This window comes from Pelodiscus sinensis, chromosome 14 (genome assembly GCF_049634645.1).
Source record: "Pelodiscus sinensis isolate JC-2024 chromosome 14, ASM4963464v1, whole genome shotgun sequence".
In the NCBI taxonomy this organism is placed as follows: Eukaryota; Metazoa; Chordata; order Testudines; family Trionychidae; genus Pelodiscus; species Pelodiscus sinensis.
The window spans coordinates 5,364,355-5,386,033 of NC_134724.1; the positions used below are offsets into that span (position 1 = coordinate 5,364,355).

A 21,679-nucleotide genomic window follows, 5' to 3' on the forward strand; every position below is an offset into this window, starting at 1 on the left:
GACAAACAGAGGCTAGGGACACCATTCCTACCCATCCTGGCTAAGAGCCATTGATGGACCTAACCTCCATGAATTTATCTAGGGTTTTTTTTTAACTCTGTTAAAGTGCTGGTCTTCACAACATCCTTTGGCAAGGAGTTCCACAGGTTGAATGCGCACTGTGTGAGGGAAAAACTTCCTCTTGCTTGTTTTAAATCTGCTACCTCTTAATTCCATCCACAATGACTCCAAGATCTCTCTCATTCTTTAGTATAGTGGTTCCCAAACTTTTTGGCATCATGCCCCCCCTTTCTGATTTTTGAAAAACCCTCATGCCACCCCCTCTTCTTCCCCCAATAGCAGCAAAACTTGAGCCACAAAAAAAAAAGCCCTGAACAGGGCAGCAAAACTTGCTGAGGAGAGGCTGAGTCGCCCCTTCCCCCCCCCTCCCCTGGAATTTCTTCACACACCCCAGTTTGGGAACCCATGCTTTAGTAGGTGATTGACCTTTCCAGATCCTGTGTAACTATTATTTGTCTTTCTGACTCTTGCTGAAAACAGTTCTTCTGTTTGGATCCAGAACTTGCTCTTTTCCAAGTACTAACGAATGGTGCTAATATTTTAAACACATTTTACTACAAATTGATACATTGGGAATAAATTTCTCTATACTATTTTTGGGGAGAGGTGGTTTTTGGCTTAGTATTTCCCATACCAGACCACCAGAAGCTATATTTTATGGTAGTGATTAGTCCTTCAAAATACAATCTCCTGGATCTGCAAACGTGTTATTCAAATGTAAATAATAGGCTATATAATTCAAATATAGTGGGGCATGAAATGGTTAGGCTGATGGAGCTTAATGATAGGAGTTGGAAAAGCGATTCTTTTTCATTGAAAGGAAGGCTGCTTTTGGAAAGAAGGATTGATGTCCTTTCAATCACTGGGTTGAGAGTTAAGGAAGGGAGCTGTTAGTGCATGAAGCCAGGAGAGAGAGGGGAAAAGACACGTCTACTAAACAGTAATAGAGAGGTATTAAACCATCTTGTTAGTCTTTAAAGTGCTACATAGTTTCTACTAAAGATGTGAGAGTGGACTATGTGAGAAAATGAACAGGGTTACAGCTTCAGAGGGGTAGCCGAGTTAGTCTGTAACTAGAAAAACTTAAAAAAACAACCAATAGTCTAGTAGCACCAAAACATGTAGGATTACAGCTGTAAAAATTGGCAAGTTTGTCTATCCTGATCTAACTTTTCCTTCAAGTTTTCTGTTCTGTGGGTAATTTATTTGTTATTTTTTGTTTTTAGGTGGTGGGGTTTAGAGTACTTGTTTTAGAGGGTGATAGAGATGGGGCCGTATTAGTCTGGTCTAGCTGAAACAAAAGACAGGACTATGCAGCACTTTAAAGATGGTTTATTAGGTGATGAACTTTCATGGGCCAGACCCACAAAAACTCATCTAATAAACCATCTTGTTAGTCTTTAAAGTGCTTCATAGACCTGTCTTCTGTTTTAGAGGGGACACATGCCATAGGTTACACAGATCTAATACAAAGTGCTCTCTGACTGACACTATAAAAATAGCCCAGCAAAAAGTGAAAGGCATGAAATTAGATTAATTTGTATGAAAATAAAAAAATCCTAGGGTAACTCCCTTTTGCTGAAACAAGCTTATACACGTAAGCAGAAGATGACTATTGGGTCAGATTCTCATCTTGCTTGTACATTTTTAATTTCAGAATGAGTTAATTGCCTTCATTGAAGTTATTCTGAAATCACAGTAGTGTGACTGGGCCAGATTTTGAATTGTGTCAATTTAGATAATTTTAAGTTTATGCAGTTATACAGCCAAATCTGCCAATTTAACAGGTAGTCCTATGGTACGTTAGACTAACAAATACATACAGTATCATGAACTTTTGTGGGCAAAATCCACTTCTTCAGATGAGCTAGAAAAGTGAGTTTTTCCCACGAAAGCTCATGAGATATAGATATAGATATAGATATAGTCTCTAAGACTAGGTCTAGATTACAGTCCTTTGTTGGAAAAAGCTGCGCAAATTGTGCTCCATAATTTGTGTAGCTTTTTCCAATCGCTTTTCTGGAAGAGGCTTTTCCACCATTTGGCCCTGTGTAGATAGAGTTGAATGGTGGAAAAGCCTCCTCTTTTGGAGGAGCCCTTATTCCTCATAGAAAGAGGTATACAGGGCTCCCCGAAAGAGCGCGTTTGCTCTTCCGCAAAAAGAAAAAAAAACAACCATGGAAGAGCAAAGGCATTCTCTGGATGTGGCGGAGTTTTTCCCACATCTTAAATACTGTGTACAGATGTGGTCGCCTTAACTCAAAGAAGATATTGGAAAAGGTTCAGAAAAGGGCAACAAAAATGATTAGGGGTTGGGAACGGGTCCCATATGAAGAGAGATTAAAAAGACTTGGACTTTTCAGCTTAGAAAAGAGGAGACTAAGGGGGGATATGATAGAGGTCTATAAAATCATGACTGGTATGGAGAAAGTGAATAAGGAAAAGTTATTTATTTATTCCCACAATATAAGAACTATGGGTCACTTTATGTACTTAATAGGCAGCAGGTTTAAAACAAAAAAAGGAAGGTGTTTTTTTTTTTCTTCCACTCAGCACACAGTCAACCTGTGGAACTCCTTGCCAGAGGATGTGGTAAAGACTAGGACTTTAACAGGGTTCAAAAAGAGCTAGATAGATTAATGGAGGTTAGGTCTATCAATGGCTCTTAGCCAGGATGAGTAGGAAAGGTGTCCCTAGCCTCTGTCAGAAGCTGGAAATAGATGATGGGAGAGGGATTGCTTGAAGATTCCCTGTTCTGTTCCCTCGCTCTGGGGCATCGGGCATTGGCCACTCTCGGCAGACAGGATACAGGGCTAGATGGACCTTTGGTCTGACACACTGTGGCCATTCTTATGTTCTTACTTAAGTAGTGATCTGAAAGCTCTGTGCAGTTAATATTCTTTGCAAGTATCCTGCAAATCTCATGTTTGGGTGGCAGAACTCTTTATTCAATCCTTAGGCAGGTTTTGCCCTTAATGGAAGTATTGAGTTGAAACACAGAAGAGTTTCTTCCTACACATTTCTGGTCACAAGCCTTGTCTATTAGAATTTTTGGTTTCCTCAATTATTCCACCTGTACAGCTCCACAAGTGGTAGCAATAATATAAATCCCATTATAAATAAGGTGCTGATTGGTGCCATCTTTTTAATTACTGTGACATCTATTCCAATTCTGGTCAAGTTTACAGTGGCTAAAATGCTGATGACCAGTTGACACTGGCTCTTTTGTTGTTACCAGTAAAGAAACTGTACCCTTGATAGCAACGGTAAAATACTTGATCAGCGAAAAGCTAGAGTAAATATAGCCAGTGGCCTTCGTTTATAGGGAGAGAGGCCTTGTATTATTTATTCTTCTAATGCCTGAGTAAAGTTGCTTATGTCATCTAGTGTAGAAATAGGCAAGTAAAATAATTGCCTTATGTAGTACAGTTTGAACCTCTCTAGTCCAGCAATATCCATAGTCCAGCATGATTTTAGTTAGCTGATTGTCTGCTTATCAGGGATGTGGTCAAGTTTCCGACAGTCCCATAAAGTTTGTTTACAGCCACCAGTCCTGGCTCTGTGTTCTGTGCTATTACTTCGTTCTTTCTGACTTACCCCTAAATATATTCTAAGAGCCCAGTAAGCAGTGGAAGTGTTGGTATTGATGCTTGACAATACAGATCTCCCGTGCTTTGGCAAATTCTCTGGTTTGGCACCTATCAGGTCCCAAGGGTGCTGGACTAGAGAGGTTCAACCTGTAGTGAGATGTTGCAAAACTTTTGTAGTGAACATTTGGAGACTAGATTTAAAATACAGGCAGTCCCCGGGTTACATGGATCCGACTTACATCGGATCCCTACTTACAAACGGGGTGAGGCAACCCCGCACTAGCTGCTTCCACCCAGCAGACCAGGGAGACGCGGAGCGGCTTTTCTCAGCAGACACCTCAGCTTGAGAATAAAGGACTGAGGGAAGTGAGGTGTGGGAGAATAAAACTGAGCTCTGGAGAAATGTTTGGCTAGAGTTTCCCCTACAATATGTACCACCAGTTCCGACTTACATACAAATTCAACTTAAGAACAAACCTACAGTCCCTATCTTGTACGTAACCCAGGGACTACCTGTAATTTGTTTACCTTGGTCTCGCAGGCATTACATTTAAACTACAGGTACTTATTTGGAAGAGGCAGATCCTAGCAAGGAAATGGCTATGCACATTTTTGAGATGAGGTCAACTGGAAATGAATTGCTAATTGAGGAAATATTTTTTTTAAAGTAATGACATGGATTGAGGGGTAGGATTTCTTTTCTAAAGCACTGAATTGTTTTCTTAGGAATGAACACTTAATTTGGAAAAATGGTAATGACAAAAATGGAGCTGAGGTCAGATAATAGACAGTATGGAAAATTAATAGTAAGTAGAAATCTAGGGCTATGTGTACCCAGCAGCATTATTTCAGAATAACTAACGTTATTCCAAAATAACGTATCTATTGCAAGAAGCTGGAGGACTTCTTACTCTAACTCCTGTAACCTCATTTTACGAGGAGTAAGGGAAGTCGAAGGAGGAGTGTTCTTCCTAGGGTTGCCAGGTGTCTGGTATTGACCTGGACAGTCTGGCATTTTTGCCTCCTGTCCAGTCAAAAAAAATCAGAAAATACCGGACACCTAAAATGTCCGGTATTTTCTGATTCTCTTCTCTCCCCCTCCCCCCCCTGAGGCAAAAATACCAGACCCCTGGCAACCCTACACACACTCACAACCAGGCCCAGTGTGTCTCTTCTCTCTTCTCCTCCTCCCTCTCTTGCCCCCGCAGGGGAGCTGTCTTCTGGATCAGAGCAGGAAAGAAAGATGGCCACCGGCAAAAAGCCTCAAAGGCATTTCTTAAAGGGGCCATGCTTTTTTTCTTCTTAATAATTCTCTGGGTCTTTTTTTATTCTCCCCTCCCCCCCTTTTTCTCAATAGAATATTTTCCCTGGTGTTTTTTTTGGGGGGGGGGAAGGGGGAGAAGGTATTCAGTATTTTTGGTTAAGCCATCTGGCAATCCTAATTCTTCCTTCATCTTCCTGCTGTGTAGACTGGGCCAAAAGCTGAATTAAGCTATTTCAACTTAGCTCAAGTTGTGTAGCTTAAATCAACTTTAGCCCTGCTAGGTAGATGTACACTAAAAGAATTAGGCCAACACAAGTAGTTTACATTTCAAAAACGTATTCATATGCATGCACTGTTTAGTGAAATCTGCAAGTGACCCCTCTTCCCCAAATAAAATCAGTTGCCTGACTCAGGCAAGTCTATCACTAGAAAATCTTGGGCATACTTTGAAGTAGTATTCTCAATCTTGGATTTATGGAGCCTTTCCATTTGTCTAAAGAAGAAAACATTTTGAGAACTAAATAGTGGGGGATGGAAGCCTCTGAGTAGGTCTCTTTTATGAGGTGGTCTGCAGAATAGCAGTGCTATACAATTACTGCCTTAAAGTGTTTACATATGATAGAGATTTTCCTGTTGGAGGTGGCCTTTTATGCATGTTTCATTGTAAAAAACAAAACAAAAACAAAATTGTTCAGTGAATGTGTGTAGTCAGTTCAATCTTTAAATATATCAGATGAGCTCATTGAGAGGATAGTGAGATAAATAGTCTAGAATAGAAATATTCAGATCATAAGAGCTCTGTGTGGCTTGAAGGTTTGTTTCTCTCTCTCCAGCTAAAGCTGGTTCAGTAAATGTTACTTCACCCACCTTGTCTCTCTAAGGGTATGTCTACACTACAGTGCTAATTTGAACTAGTACATCTAGACCTAAAAACTAGTTTGAATTAGCATTTTGCTAATTCGAACTAGCATGTCCATATTGAGTGGACCCTGAACCAAAGTTAAGGCTGGCTGGAAGCAGTGCAGGCAGGGCATCAGGTTAGGACTTAGAGCATGGAGCTGCTGTCTCAGGCTAGCCGAGGGCTGTGCTTAAAGGGACCCAACCCCCACCCCGGACAGACATTGTATGAACACAGACCCAAGAGAACGGTATCATTTACTGAATTGATACCAGTTATTAGCACTTCAAAATATTCCTTGTAGATCTGGCATTAATCCTGGTTATGTTGTAAGATCTAATGGGCTTATGGCACCAGATGATATTACTTCCAACATAATATAACCTACTGGCTGTGTCTAGACTGCACCCCTTTTGCAGAAAAGGGATGCAGATTAGACACAGCGCAATTGCAAATGAAGCGGGGATTTAAATCTTCCCCGCTTCATTTGCATAAACATGGCTGCCGCTTTTTTCCGGCTTGGGGCTTTGCCGGCAAAAAGTGCCAGTCTAGACAGGGATCTTTCGGAAAATAAAGCCTTTTCCGAAAGATCCCTTATTCCTGATTTTAAATCCCTGCTTCATTTGCAATTCCTCTGTGTCTAATCTGCATCCCTTTTCCGCAAAAGGGGTGCAGTCTAGACACAGCCACTATGTTTAGAATATGGAGGACATGTCCTTCCTATATATGTATTTAAAAAGTAAATTAATGGTTGCAGATTATAAAATATAAATCCACTTCTGTGATACATACTGACCTATGTAAGCATATGAATGTGAGCACTACCATTTGGATCTGCAGCAGGATTTAACTAACAAACTATTCCAAAACTGCACCTTCTTGCTGTCACTGATGATGCTAATACTCTAATATGTATACAGTATTAACAAAAAGAGGCTATGTGGTCTCTCCTTTCCTTAGGGCAGGGGTTCTCAAACTTTGTGATACTGCAATCCCCCTCTAAGTTGCTTGCGACCCCCCAGTGGGTCCGGACCCACAATTGGAGAAACTTGGCCTTAGGGAGAAAAAATCTGTCAAATTGTATGAGCCAAAATGTGAGAATTTTTAAGTGTTGCAAACTGGTACAGTATATGTTGAGCCTCTCTGGTACCCTGGTGACCTGACTGGTGTCAAACCAGAAAAATTGCTTAACTGTTGGAGGCCAATATTGTATAGCAGCATTTCCAATACTTCCACCACCTGCTGGAATCTTAGCAGACATTTAGGGGTAAGTTAGAGCTACGCATGTGCCGTGTGCCTAGGGCAGCGGCCGCCCGCGCACCCTGTGCCCAGGGCCGGCACTGCGCATGTGTCGTGCGCCGGGGGCAGGGCCAGCCTAGATGTTTTGGCAGGTGCACGTAAATGCCCCGGCGGGTGCCATGGCGCCCGCGGGCACCGCGTTGGGGACCACTGCTGTAAGCATATTTTATGGAACTGTGGGAAACTTAGCCAGATATCCACTTATTGTGGGCGTGGTCAGCTAAAATCATGCCAAACCACGATAGAGATGTTCAATCTGAAATAAGAAACGAAAAATGTTATAGCAGTTCATTTTAGGTGTGTGTATCCCATTTTTAGTGCACTCCATATTGTGGCTTGTAGTTCATATATGATGCAATTAAAAAAAAATTAAATGATATAGTCATAGTGTTAGTATTTATTGTTTTTTCTGCTTTTCTTTTATATTTGAGAATTTTCTGTTTCCTAAAACATATCTGTATTACTTACCAGATATAGCTTTCTGTGATGGAAGATGGAAGACAAAGGAGCTCGTGTTGCTGACTACTTTGTTGTAGCAGGATTGACAGATATTTCAAAACCACTAGAAGAAGAAATCCACTTCAATGATGCTTGCCATAAAATAGCTAAACCAAAAGAACCTATCACTGATGTGACAGTAATTATCAAATCTCTGGGGGAGGAAGTGCCTCAGGGATATAAATGCATAGATGTTACTCCATCAGGACTATCAGCAGATCTCAATAATGGTAGTCTTGTGGGTCCACAGATTTTTCTTTGCTACAGGAGAGCAAGGGACAAGCCTCCACTTACTGATCTTGGGTGAGTAATTTTTTGATTCCGTCATTTTAGGTGGCACTAATTATCAAATAGTGCAAGTTTTGCAAAAATAAATGGAAAACTAAAAGTGTGTGTGTGTACACACACACACATACACATATACAGAATCATAGGACTGGAAAGGACCTTGAGACATCATCATGTCTAGTCCTATGCAATCATGACAGGACCAAGTACCATCTAGACCAGGGGTGGGCAAATCTTTGGGCCCAATGAAAATATCCAGATTAGGAAAATTGAATGGCAGACCATGAATTGTGGTCTTCAGCCTGGTGCTGGTTACCTTGGGTGGCTCTAGGGTGGTGGCACAGTGGCGTGAAGGCAGGCTCTCTGCCTGCTATGGTTTTGCATAGCTCCTGGAAGCAGCCAACAGCTCTTAGAGGATGGGGTGTGGCGGTAATTCCATGTGCTGCCACCATATGCATGCACCTACTCCACAGCTCACGTTGGTCATGGTTCCTGACCAATGGGAGCTATAGGGGCAGCACATGGAGATCTCTCTCTATCCCCAGGGGATGCAGGGACATGGCGGACATTTCTGGGAGTAGCCTGGGGAAGTTTTTCCTATGTCCAATCTAAACCTCCCTTGCTGCAATTTAGGACCTAATCTAAAGACCTCAAAGGATGGGGTCTCATTGACTTTAGTTGGGTTTAAATCTGGCCAGTATTGTAGACAAACATCATACTTGGTAAATGTTGGATCCTATATCTTGCCTGTGTGGCAAGTTAGTGTGCAGCAAGCTGAGGTCTGAATCTACAGTGCACTTGCTTGCTGTAAGCTGATTCACCATGTGACCCTGCTACAGCTCAATAAAAGTCTGGGGCTTGTAAGCCCTTAGTTAATGACAGCAATAATCCTCTACGTTTCGGTGGGGGGGGGGAGGGGGGAAGACTCATAGCGTTTTACAAAATTCAGCTTCACAACACATTCTTTAGATAGATAGGTCCTCATCATCATCTCATTTTATACACAAATGAGGCTCGAACTAAGTGACATTACCAGAATAGTACAACAAGTAGTAATAGAGTTGAAAATAGAACCAAGGAAGTCCTGACACGTGTGCAAGCCACTAGGCGATGGTTCCCTCCCATATGTCATGATGGTGATCTGTTGAATTACAAGTACAGATACAATAGTGTATACAACAGCTACACTTTGGAGTTTCAGTAATTGACAACAATACATATGAATACACATCAAAGAATAATCTCCCTATATAAAGTTTTTTCCTGTGGACAGTTGCTCCAGCTCCCGCTTCACTCCCCAGGGGGCAGTGCCACTGGGTAGGAGCTGCTGGAGCTGGGTCCCCTCGGCCATCTGACCACCCCCCGACTGCCCCACATCCCCTCTGGCATCTGAGCCCAATCTCTCCCCAGTCCTTTCACCCCTTCGACCAAGACTCAGCACCCCCCAGCCCGTTCCTGCCCCTCCCTATAGACAGACACCTGCTCCCTGCCCACTCTTGCCCTCTCTGCCTGGCCAGACACCTATCCCTAGAGAGAGGGGGGGTTAGGGGGGTCTGGCGAGCATAGTGAGCAGGGGGCACAGCCCCCTAGTCATATACGAAGAAAATTGGTAATCTAGCATCAGAATGGAAGTTTCCTGTTTGAACGTGGTTTTATATAATGTGAACCGAAGTAGCTTTTTTTCCCCCCCTTATGGGGAAAATATATTCTCATCAGAGGTACGATAGGGTTTGTCTTTAAATGTTTAGTCTTCAGTTACAGCTCTGGATCTGTCTTCACTGTGTTTAAACAATTTCTTTTTCCCTTTGATTTGTTTTTAATCTAGGGTTTTATATGATGGGAAAGAGAGATTAAAACAGGGCTGTGAAATCATTCAAGCCACTCCACATGGTCGTCCTGCAAACATTAGTGGCAGTGCCTCATCACAAAGAGTGTACATCACTTACCGAAGAGCCTCCGAAAACATGACCCAAAACACCTTGGCTGTCACAGATATATGTATAATAATACCAAGTAAGGGAGAGAGCCCTCCACATACATTCTGCAAGGTTGACAAGAATCTTAATAACAGTATGGTAAGATTACATGTCTGGATTTGTTCAGTTAACATTCAATGCTTTAATGTTTGTAGAGAATTTATACCAAGAATCCTTGAGACACTGGTGAATTAATTGAATCGATTTACCTCTAGCAAGTAATTGAAAGGTGTTCTTGAAAGTGGGTAACATTTCCTTTGTTCCTATGTGAGAGTGTCTAAAAATGCTGGATTACATATGTTGACTTCAGTTTGCTTTAAGTCAGATTAGAGTACAGTCATGTTGGTTTGTAGTAAGATTTCTAACATAGTTATGCTCATTGTAGATGGGGATTTCTAGTTCTGTGTTTTAACCATGTTCCCAAATTATGTGATAGACTACCTAAGGGATAGGTAGATAGTGGAGATAATAAAACTGTTAAAGAAGCTAGCACTGTCCTGAGAAGAAAAATCTTATTCCAAGTTGTTCTGTGTTAGACTATTGCTAGCAATAACCATGTTGGAAACTTTTTATTAATAGTTTTGATACTCATTGGATAGGTCAGATTGCCTAAATAAGGGAGGATTCATTGATCATTTCAAGAACTGAACTGAGTCTTTATTTCTACCCATTTACAAATGTATGAAAAAAGAAATGTCCCTACCTGAATTAAAATAGATCATGTATTATATATTCATGGTTCTGGTCATGGATGCCAGCCACCTTTCTATGTGAAGGTGAGACATGAACAGTTCTCTATAGGTACTAACCAATGTCTAAGTCTAGCATAATATTGGCGAGCACACCACAATTAAGGCTGTTTTAATTTTGCCAAGCTGTACTTTAAACATGAAAAATAAAAAGGCAAAATTTTGATTTAGTTCAGTAAATCTTCTGTTCCTGAGATGGATAAAAATTTGACATATGGAAAATGACAGTGACAGTATTTAAAAAAAAAAAAAAAAAAAAAAAAAATTCTGAGTGTGGATAATGCAAGTGATGGATGCAGAACAATTGTAAAGGGATGAAAGCATCCTGCCTTTACATCCATTAGTTTATGTTATGCAGCTGAACAACTGCGTGTGTTTTTCCCCCCAACTTACAGACTGAATATTGTTTGGTATATGTTACTATTATGTTTTTATTATTTCCTGTTAGTTTATTGTCCAGAAAAGTGCTCAGATATCACAGTGATATGCATGGTATAAAGATAGCTACTCATATATTAATAATGTTGAATGGGAGGATCTTGTATGTGGTCTGTGTTCTGGATAGAAGGAAAGAGAAAAACAATTTCATGGACTTTGCAAATAAGAAAAATAGGTCATTCTGGGCCTGCCAACTTTGACCGTGTCTCTTTAATAAAATATGAGCTCATTTTATTGCTTAATGTTGCAGAGGCATGTTCACTCTGAGCTGTGTTTGATCCTTTTTGAGGCAGCTGCTTCAAAGAATGACTCTCTTTTAATCCAGAAACTGAGTAACACAGATGTTACGAAATTTGGTAACTTAACTGTTTGAGGTTTAAATTAATAACTGTCAGCAGACTTTTAACCTTCTGAATCTGTCATTATGCTGCTTGTTCTACTGTTTCATGTTGTGGCTTGTGGTCAGGCAATTTTCCTTCTTTTTTCCACACTGAGAACTTTTTAATGGCTTGTCTATAAAGCATTAGAGGTCCGATTTTCTAGAGTGCTGTAGTATGTTGCTCTCTAAGGGTATGTCTACACTACGCGCTTATTTCAAAATAAGCTATTTTGGATTAATAACTCCTGAAATAACTATTTCAAAATAGTGCGTCCACACTACAAATGTCCATCAAAATAGCAAGTCCACACTGATTGGAGCTGGAATCACATTTAAAGCCCCTTGGAAGCACTCCAGGCAGAGCTCCAGGGCAGCGGTCACTTCCTGGAGCTGCTGTGTGAGGGAGGCTTGTGCTTAAAGGGGCTACCATCTACAGCTGTGTCTCAGACTTTACACCTTTGTCTGCCTCCTTGAGGGACAGCAAACTCTTCTCTCTGCATGCTCTGGTTGCCCTTGCGGATGCCACAGCACTTCTGCCATGGAGCGGACCTGCTGCAAAGCACTCACAGACCTCATGCTGCACCTCCTGGCATAGTTAATGCAGGCTGCCCATGTGTTACGGCAGGCCCATGACCAGCAGCTCACTCTGGGGCACCTCCTCACCCTACTCCACGTGCTTCTCATGCATCACAGCCCCTCCCATGCCTCCCTGCACACCATGTACTGCTGCTTCTGGCACTAGAACACCAGTTCCAACTGGCGGGACCAGATCATCATGGAGCAGTGGGACAACCAGAAGTGGCTCCAGAACTTCCGCATGCTGAAGGACACCATCTTGGAGCTGTGCAAGTGGCTTGCCCCTGCCCTCTGGCGATGGAACAGCCACATGTGACCTGCCACCCCCCTTGAGAAGCATGTTACCATCGCTATGTGGAAGCTTACCACGCCAGACATCTGCTCCGTTGGGAACCAGTTTGTCATGGAGAAATGGACTGTCGGGGCCGTGCTCATGCAGGTTTGGCTCTCTTGCTATTGTCCTAGAAGTGTGAACTCCTGGAATGGGGCGTGGACTCTCTTTTCCTAGAAGTTTTTCAGTCCCATCATCTCAGCAACAGCTGAGCGGCCCCGGGAGCTCTCTAAGCAGCCGGCACGGCAGGAAAAGCCGGCGCCGCTTCAAACCGCGGTGCCGCTTCAAAGCAGCTTAAAGCTGCAGCGCCGATTAAAGTCACAGCACCGCAGCAAAAGGATGGGCAGCCTCTGAAGCCGCTGGCACCAGCTGATGCTCCGCTGGTCCTGCCACAGCCAGACGAGGCTGCTAAGGATCAGCCCCACCAAGAGACTGATCCACACAGCAGGCATCAGTATCCGTGCTTGCCCTCTACTTCTTACTCTCCTGGGAGGTCTCCATCAATGCAATCCTCTCCCAGGTAGATATCACCGTTATCTCTTCAGGATGCTCCCCTTCCTAATGATGACCGCCACATGGTCTATTCCTCATGACATCTATCACCTGGGAAGTCTCGCTCCCACCATTATAGGGCTCCACCACAACATAGCCCATGGAACCTATACTGGCCTTACCCACCTCCACCTTTTCCCACGGTCCCCATTGCGGTGGATCACTGGGAGCCATATGGACACCGCTCCCCACCTCGGTCCACCGCATCCCGGAGAAGCTTGCCTCGGCCACAGCCCCTACCTCCAGCAAGTCTTTCGGAGGACGAGGCGGAACGAATCTCAGACAATGACTCAGATACTCAGTCAGTAAACGTCACACACTCTGATGCCCTTGATGCACAACCAGATGACGCCGTAGTACCATCAGATACTGGAACAATTAACAGTCTAAAACAGTTCAAAGAACTATTAGAGAGTAGTGACAAGCCAGAATGTCTCCCTGCAAGAGGTGCAGAAGAAACAATACCAATTGCTAAAGAATCTACATCCCACACTACATGGCAAGATTGCCCTGCCCATAGACGAGGCAATAATGGAGACCTCAGAAGACCTGTGGAAGACACCTGCATCCATTCAACCAACTAATAAGAAAATCGACAAAGTACTTTGTCCCCTCAAAAGACGACGACTTTCTCTTCACTCACCCACAACCTAACTCACTAGTCGTGGACTCATCACAACAACGAGCGAAGCTTCCACAATATAGGACGGGTAATGCAGACAAGGACCACGAAAAGTTGGACTCCTTTGGCAAGAAAATATACTCCTCTTCCACTCTACAACTCAGAATATCAAATTACTCTGCCCTCTTAGCAAATCATAACTTTGACAACTACTCAAAACTGGGACAACTAATGCCACACCTCCCCGACTCCAAAAGACCCATCTTGAAATCAATAGTTCATGAGGGCCATATGATCGCCCACACTGCTCTCCAGACGTCAATGGATGTAGCTGACACCGCAGCCCGAGTTACAGCTACAGCAGTGGTGATGCGTAGAGCTTCTTGGCTCCAGTCGTCTGGAGTTCCCCGTGAGCTCCAGCCCAAAGTGGAAGACTTGCCATTTGACAAGCAAAAGTTATTTGCAGCCACTACGGATGAAATGCTCCACAACAGCAAAAATTCTAAGTCCACACTTCGCATGTTAGGCATGTACATGCCACCCTATAAATGCAGGCGATACACCCCATATAATTCATATAATCAATACCGATATGGGCAATACAATCAACCAAGAGGCCTTATGAAGACACCAGACCAAGACAGCAAGGTCCCAGAAGGTGACCCAACCAAGCCCGCCCACTGGCTACTCAACCATCTAAGCAGCAAATTTGAACATTTGGTCGAGGGCCTACAAGACCTCCCTCACGATCTAGCACCAGGTCAACATGGCCATCTATTCAACCACTGCTTGCGCCCCATCCTCCCACAGTGGGAATCCCTAACATCGGACCGCTGGGTCCTAGAGATAATTTGAGTGGGCTATACCATCCCTTTTCAGGGACCACTCTCACGAAACCCTTCTAAAACAGATCGATTGGCTTCTCGTCATTGGAGTGATAGAAAGGGTACCCCGAGAGTTCCATGGGAGAGGGTTTTACTCAAACTATTTCTTGACCGAGAAAAGAACAGGGGGTTGGAGACCTATATTGGATCTCTGCAAACTGAACAAATTTCTCAAGAAACAGCGATTCAAGATGGTCGCTCTCTCTGCAATCATTCCTGCGCTAGATCAAGGGGACTGATTCGCAGCCCTCGACCTCCAAGATGCCTATTTCCATATAACCATCCACTCCTCCAACAGATGCTACCTACACTTTGTGCTTGGTCCAGACCACTTCCAATACAAGGTTCTCCCCTTTTGGCCTCTCATCAAGGGTATTTTTGAAGGGTACTAGCGGTCGTAGCTGCATACCTCAGGCGGCAGAATGTTATCATATTCCCCTACCGGGACGACTGCCTTCTAAAGGGGTCCTCATATGCCGAAACCACCTCTGATACATATGACCACGGCCCTCCTCAACTGTCTAGGCCTCCTGATCAACAAAGACAAATCAATGCTGCACCCGGTCCAAGATCTAGAGTTCATTGGCACATGACTGGACTCCATTACAGCCCGAGCATACCTACCTCAGCAACGTTTCGCAGCTATACAGGAAATTATAACCGGGATGCTCACAATGCCTACCACCACAGTACTTACATGGCTTCCACCACCTACGTAGTCCACTATGTGCGCCTACACTTGCGATGCTTTGAGCTCTGGGTGGTGACCGTTTACATCCCATCATGACACCCTCGAAGCAAAAGGGTTACTATCCCACCAAACATGCTTGCATCCCTACGATGGTGGACCGTGCCAAACAATCTTCTGGCGGGGGTCCCATTCCAACAAACCGAACCCACAATCGAAATTACCATGGATGCTTCCTTCCTCAGCTGGGGTGCACATAAGGACAGCCGCGAACTTCAGGGCAGGTGGTCCCCAAACGAGACACTCCTGCACATCAACCTTCTCGAATTAAGAGCAGTAAGGAACGCTTGCACACACTTTGCTTCCAACATTGCCAATCCTACAGTTCGCATCCTAATGGACAATATTTGCACAATGTTCTACATAAACAGACAGGGTGGAGCCTGCTCCCTGTGCGCGAAGGCTATTTGCCTTTGGAACTCGGGCATCCACAACCAGGTCACCCTCATAGCATCCTACCTGCCAGGGGTGAACAATACCAGAGCGGACTCCCTCAGTCGAAACTTCACCTTAGACCACGAATGGGAATTACATATGGAGGTCACAAACTCAGTTTTTCACCAGTGGGGATGCCATCTATAGACCTCTTTGCTTCAGCCCAGAATACCAAATGTCCCCAGTTCTGCTCACGTGCGGGACTTGGCAAGCACTCTCTGGGGGATGCCTTCCTAATCAAATGGGCAGCCCCCCAACATTATGCCTCCCCCCCCCCCATACCTCTCATCCCAAGAGTCCTACGCAAAATCCTGAGAGACATAGCCCTAGTCATCCTGATTGCCCCATCATGGTCTCGCCAAACCTGGTATCCATACTTTCACAAGCTAGCAGTCCAACCTCCCCATCCACTACCATATCGAGATAGTAGGTCTATCCAGGACAACAGCAGGATACTACATCCACAATTCCGTACCCTGCAGCTTAAGGCATAGCTTCTTTCTGGTTCTCAGAGAGAGAAGACGACTGCTCGCAGCAAGTAAAAGACCTCCTCCTCCATAGCAGGAGGCAATCCACTCAAAAAACCTACCAGCAGAAATGAGTAAGATTCTCTCACTGGTGTCAACGAGCCAAAGTGGAACCCCGTGTCTCTCCACTGAATACCATCCTAGACTATGTTATGGACCTTAAAGCATCAGGACTGTCAGTTTCCTCTCTAAGAGTACATCTCTCTGCAATAGCAGCATTTCATACCTCAGTGGATGGCTTCTCCATTTTTAACCATCCTATCACGAAGAGATTCCTCAAGGGACTCCAAAATGTGTACCCACCATATAAGGCCCCACCCTCTTGTGGGACCTATATCTCGTTTTGGACTACCTCACCAGACCTCCTTTTGAACCATTGGCAACAATACCACTGCCCTTCCTTTTTATGGAAGTCTGCTTCCTCTTAGCCATCACCTCCGTCAAAAGGGTGAGTGAACTTGCAGCACTAATGTCGGAACCCCCTTACACAGTTTTCACGAAGGATAGAGTCATACTTAGACCCCACCCGACATTCCTGCCTAAGGTCTGTACGGAATTCCACGTCAACAAACTGATCATATTGCCTTTTTCCCCGAAACCTCACTCTTCAGAGAGATGCCACCCTGCATACTCTGGACATCCGGAGGGCTCTGGCCTTCTTCCTAGAAAGAACAAAACCATTTTGTAGATCTGAAAAATGTTTTATTTCCATCAGTGAACTATCCAAAGGGACACCAATATCATCGCAACAAATATCAAAGTGGATATTGACATGTATAATTAAGTGCCACTCTATGGGCAATACACTGTTACAGCGCCCACCACGAGCGCATTCAACCCGAGCCACGGCTGCCTCTACAGCCTTTCTGGGCAACATCCCCTTCAGAGACATTTACTGGGCAGCAACATGGTCTTCAGACCATACTTTTGCTAAACACTATGCTATTTATCCACAGCTCAAGAGTGACGCAGCAGTTGCCACAGCAGTGCTCTCTACCACTGCCAAACAGTGACTCCGGCTCCCTCCAGCCTTACATTGAATACTGCTTTGTAGTCACCTAGAGTGGAGTACCCACGGGGACACTACTCAAAGAAAAGGGAGTTACTAACCTCGTGCAGTAACGAGTGTTCTTCGAGATGCGTGTCCCCGTGGGTGCTCCATGACCCTCCCTACCTCCCCTCTGCTCGGAGTCGAAATTACTCGGGCGGAGACGAGGAACTGAAAGGGAGTGGGTTGAGCCGTGCTCCTCAGGAGGCAGGAAGGGCTCGAGACTCCTCCTGGGCATGCGTGGCTCAACACGGGAAACTGCTGTACAAAGCTCTGATCTGCGGCTCAGGGCAACCCTTCACCTAGAGTGGAGCACCCACAGGAACACACATCTAGAAGAACAGTCATTACTGCATGAGGTGAGTAACTCCCTTTTTTGAGGGGTAGAGACAGAGAAGCCCTGGAGGCCAATTATTTTGAAATAACCACAGCTGTACCGTCCACACATCTTATTTCAAAATAGCTATTTTGAAATAGGAGTTGTTCCTTATGAAATGAGAGTTTATTATTCTGGAATAAAGGTATGTCTACACAGCAAAGTTATTTCAGAATAACAGAACAAAATAGAGACCGTTAATTTCAAGAAGGCAGACTTTAGCAAACTAAGGGAGTTGGTAGGTCATATCCCATGGGAAGCAAGACTAAGAGGAAAACAATTGAAGATAGCTGGCAGTTTTTCAAAAAGACATTAAGTATGCAAGAGCAAACTATTCCACTATGTAGGAAAGATAGGAAATATGACAAGAAACCATCCTGGCTTAACCAGGATAATTTGAATGATCTAAACAAATTGCACAAGTATGTAGAGGCAGAATTAGCTCAAACAAGCTAGAGACAAAGGGTAACAAGAAAACAGTCTACAAAAAGATTAGAAGCAAGAGGAAAACTGAGGACTGGGTAGGCCTATGACTCAACGCCGAGAGAAAAACAATAACTGAAAATGGCAAAGGTGCTTAATGACTTTTTTGTTTTGTTTTTCGTGTTCACCAAGAAAGTTGGTGGTAATCAGATGCCCTAACATGGTGAATACCGGTGAAAATGGGGTAGGTTCAGAATCTAAAATAGGTAAAGAGCAAGTTAGAAATTACTAAGACATATTAGATGTCTACAAGTCATCAGGGGCTGATGGAATGCATCCTAGAATACTCAAGGAGCTGACTAAGGCGATAGCTAAGCCATTAGTTATTATCTTTGAAAAGTAATGGAATATAGGAAAGATTCCAGAACGCTAGAAAGGGGCCCATCTATAAAAAGGAAATAAGGACAACCCAGGAATTGCAGACAAGCCAGCTTAACTTCTATACCAGGAAAGACAAGGGAGCAAATAATCAATTTGCAAACATCTAGAAGATAATAAGATAAGTAAAAGTTAGCATGGATTTGCCAAGAACAAATCATGCCAAACCAACCTGATAGCTTTCTTTGAAAGGGTAACATGCCTTGTGGATAAGGGGGAAGCAGTATACGTGGTATATCAGACTCTCATGACCACCTCATTATCAAACTAGGGAACTACAATCTAGATGGAGCTACTATAATGTGGGTGCATAGTTGGTTGGATAATTATTCCCAGAGAGTAGATATCAGTGGTTCACAGTTATGCTGAAAGAGCCTAATGAGTGTATTTCTATAGGATTAGTTTTAGGACTAGTTCTGTTCATAAATGACTTAGACAGTGACATAAAGAGTACACTTGTGTAAAGTTTGTGGACAATACCAAGTTGGGGAGGTATCCTCCAAGTGCTTTGGAGGATAAGATTGTAATTCAAAATGATCTAGACAAACTGGAGAAATGGTTTGAGGTAAACAGATATTTAGGAAGGAACAATCAGTTGCGCACATACAAACTACCTAGGAAGGAATACTGTGGAAAGGAATCTGGGGGTCATAATGGATCACAAGCTAGCTGTGAGTCAACTGTGTAATCACTATCATTGCAACCATTATGCTGGGATGCATTAACAGGAGTGTTGTAAGCAAGACATGAGAAGTAATTCTTCTGCTCTGCTCTGCTCTGCTCTGCTCTGCTGATTTAGGCCTCAACTGGAGTATTGTGTCTAGTTCTGGTCAGGAAAGATGTGGACAAACTGGCAAAGTTCCAGAGAAGAGCAACACAAATTATTAAAGGTCTAGAAAACATGAGCTATGAGGGAAGATGAGAAAGACAGAACAAGCTGGGGTTGTTTCATCTTGAAAAGAGAAGACTGATAGGGGACATAAAACATCTTTCAAGTATCTATAAGAGTTTTATATGCGGAGAGAGACAAATTATCCTCCTTAACTAGTGAGGATAGGATGAGAAGCAATGGGCTTAAATTGAAGCAAGTGAGGTTTTGGTTGCACATTAAGAAAGACTTCCTAATTGTCAAGGTGGCTAAACACGAATAAATTATCTAGGATGGTTGTGGAATCTCTATCATTTGGAGATTTTAAGAGCAGGTTGAACAAGCATCTGTCAGGAATGGTCTAGATGATGCTTGGTTCTGCCTCGAGTGTAGGGGACTGCACTTGATCTCTCAAGGTTCCTTCCAATTCTATGATTTCAGACAGGACTAAGGAGCTGTTAGAGTGTGCCAGTAGGATACACAATGCAATTAGAGTGCAGTTTGCTAGTTGACTTAATAAATCACACCCCTTTAGCACATTTTGCTGTGCCATGTAGACAAGCCCTGAGACTTCATGTAGGTTGATGTTCAGGACTTCATCCTCCTCTCATCTGTGCATATTTTGTCATTCACTTCAATGGGAGTAGGCTCAAGCCCTTATATAGTACAGTATTCAAAAGTGCCAAACCATTGCAGCAGGTGAGTAAGAGTCGGGGCAGATATAGGACAGGGCGAGCGGGGGGGCCGCCCCGAGCCCCGTGCTTCAAGCCCCGCGCATGTGCCGTGGCGCCACCGCGCATGCACGTTGTGTCACTGCGCATGCGCTGTGGCAAAGGGGGCCCCGCAAGATTATGCTGCCCTGGGCCCTGCAAAACAGTCATCTGCCCCTGGTAAGAGTCAGACACATTGGATTTCATTGTATGCTGTATTTGCTCTTTACTATGAAGACAGAATGCTGCAATCACGTTTTCAAAAATGGAATATAAATTTATGCCTCCAAAATTGCATATGTGAAAATGTATGTTTGGGCATGCAGATTGGGTAAACCTAAATAAGGGGTTTCATGTGCTTTAAAAGGCTTTTTCTTTTTAAATATGTCTCTTGTTGCACATTGTGATCCTGCTGTTGCCTACATGTTATATGTTCGTATGACAGTAAAGAAGTACTTAAAAACAATTGACTCTGACAGAGCGGATAGCTACAGATCTGTGTAAGACAGCACTTTCCCATCCTATTAGAGAAGATGAGTTTCAGTTTCCTTATTGAGGAAATAGAGGATCAGTGTCCATACTATAGGTGGTACAGTAATACTGTCTTTAAACAAGGACCAATGAATATATAAAAGGAAAGATGACTGCTAAAATTTGAGTGTAATATGATTTTGTTTTTTATTGTGAACAATCAGCATGTAGGGTCAAGAAGTAATGGTGGAATACATGCATACTTTGTATAAAATGACACGGTCAACATGAAATCCTGTCAGTTTCAAGTTTAAAAAGTACAGTAGTCACTCTGTGGTTTTACGACTACATTTCCTGTTTTTTCTCGGGGGGGGGGGTTGGTTTTTGTTTTCAGTTTTGCTTCTCTTCTCTTCTCTTTGGGAAAATACCAGTACAAACAGGCAAAAAATATTGACTCTGCACATCAAATGTTATTGTATGCATAAAATAAACAACCTGAAAAATCAGACATGTTTTCTGATCTCTGTACTGAAGTAATTATTGGTATAACTTTTAATGGTAGCAGAGTTTTAAAAGCAATGTATGATGTTGCTTTATACACTGAAAATTATTAAAGAACAGATGTTAAGAAATTGCTCCTTAGTTGTACCAAAACCACAGTGTCAGCTTTTGGTTGTTGACACTTAAATGTCCAGTGAACTAACTTGCATGCTTCTTCCCTTTTCTCCTCAAAAGGAGGAACTTTCTGTGGTGTACATGCATTCATTAGTGGACCTTACTCTCTCATTTCTGAGGCCTTTACATTTTCTTTATTTTTCATGCCTATTTAGCAGTTGGGCAGGAAAACACTTATTTACTTTTAAGTGGAAAGTTATAATTATTTGACTTAAATCGCTACCAACAAGAGATCTAGTGTTTGAAAAGTCATATATTTTATGACATTTGTGGTAAAAATGTTTTACAGAGCGTGAAATTATAGGTTACGTGTGGAGCGAACCTGTTAAGATTAGGCATCAGCATGATTAGTGGAAAAGCTAACAGAGAAAAATCTATTACTTTATGGGTCAAATCATGCTATTATACTGACTCATGTGAGTAGTTCCAGTTGAAATCAGCATGACTGTAAGTGTGAGTAAAATAGTAGTATTGAAGCCAAGAATGTAGCAAAAAGAATTAGATATTTATATGGGTAACAAGACATAGTTAATGCTAAACAAAATTAGGAAGGGAT

The 21,679-nt window shown here is 43.1% G+C and overlaps 1 protein-coding gene across 4 annotated transcripts in view; it reads left to right on the top strand.

Annotated features, from left to right (window-relative positions):
* The window catches only part of DENND4A (DENN domain containing 4A), a 131,540-nt gene that overhangs the window by 24,474 nt on the left and 85,387 nt on the right, over positions 1–21,679 (top strand). For all 4 annotated transcript variants that reach the window (XM_075896888.1, XM_075896886.1, XM_014576592.3 and 1 more), the window contains exons 2-3: positions 7,583–7,912; positions 9,723–9,972. In XM_075896888.1, coding sequence (XP_075753003.1) covers positions 7,605–7,912; positions 9,723–9,972 — 558 coding nt within the window. In that variant the 5' untranslated portion in view covers positions 7,583–7,604. The remainder of the gene's footprint in view (positions 1–7,582; positions 7,913–9,722; positions 9,973–21,679) is intronic.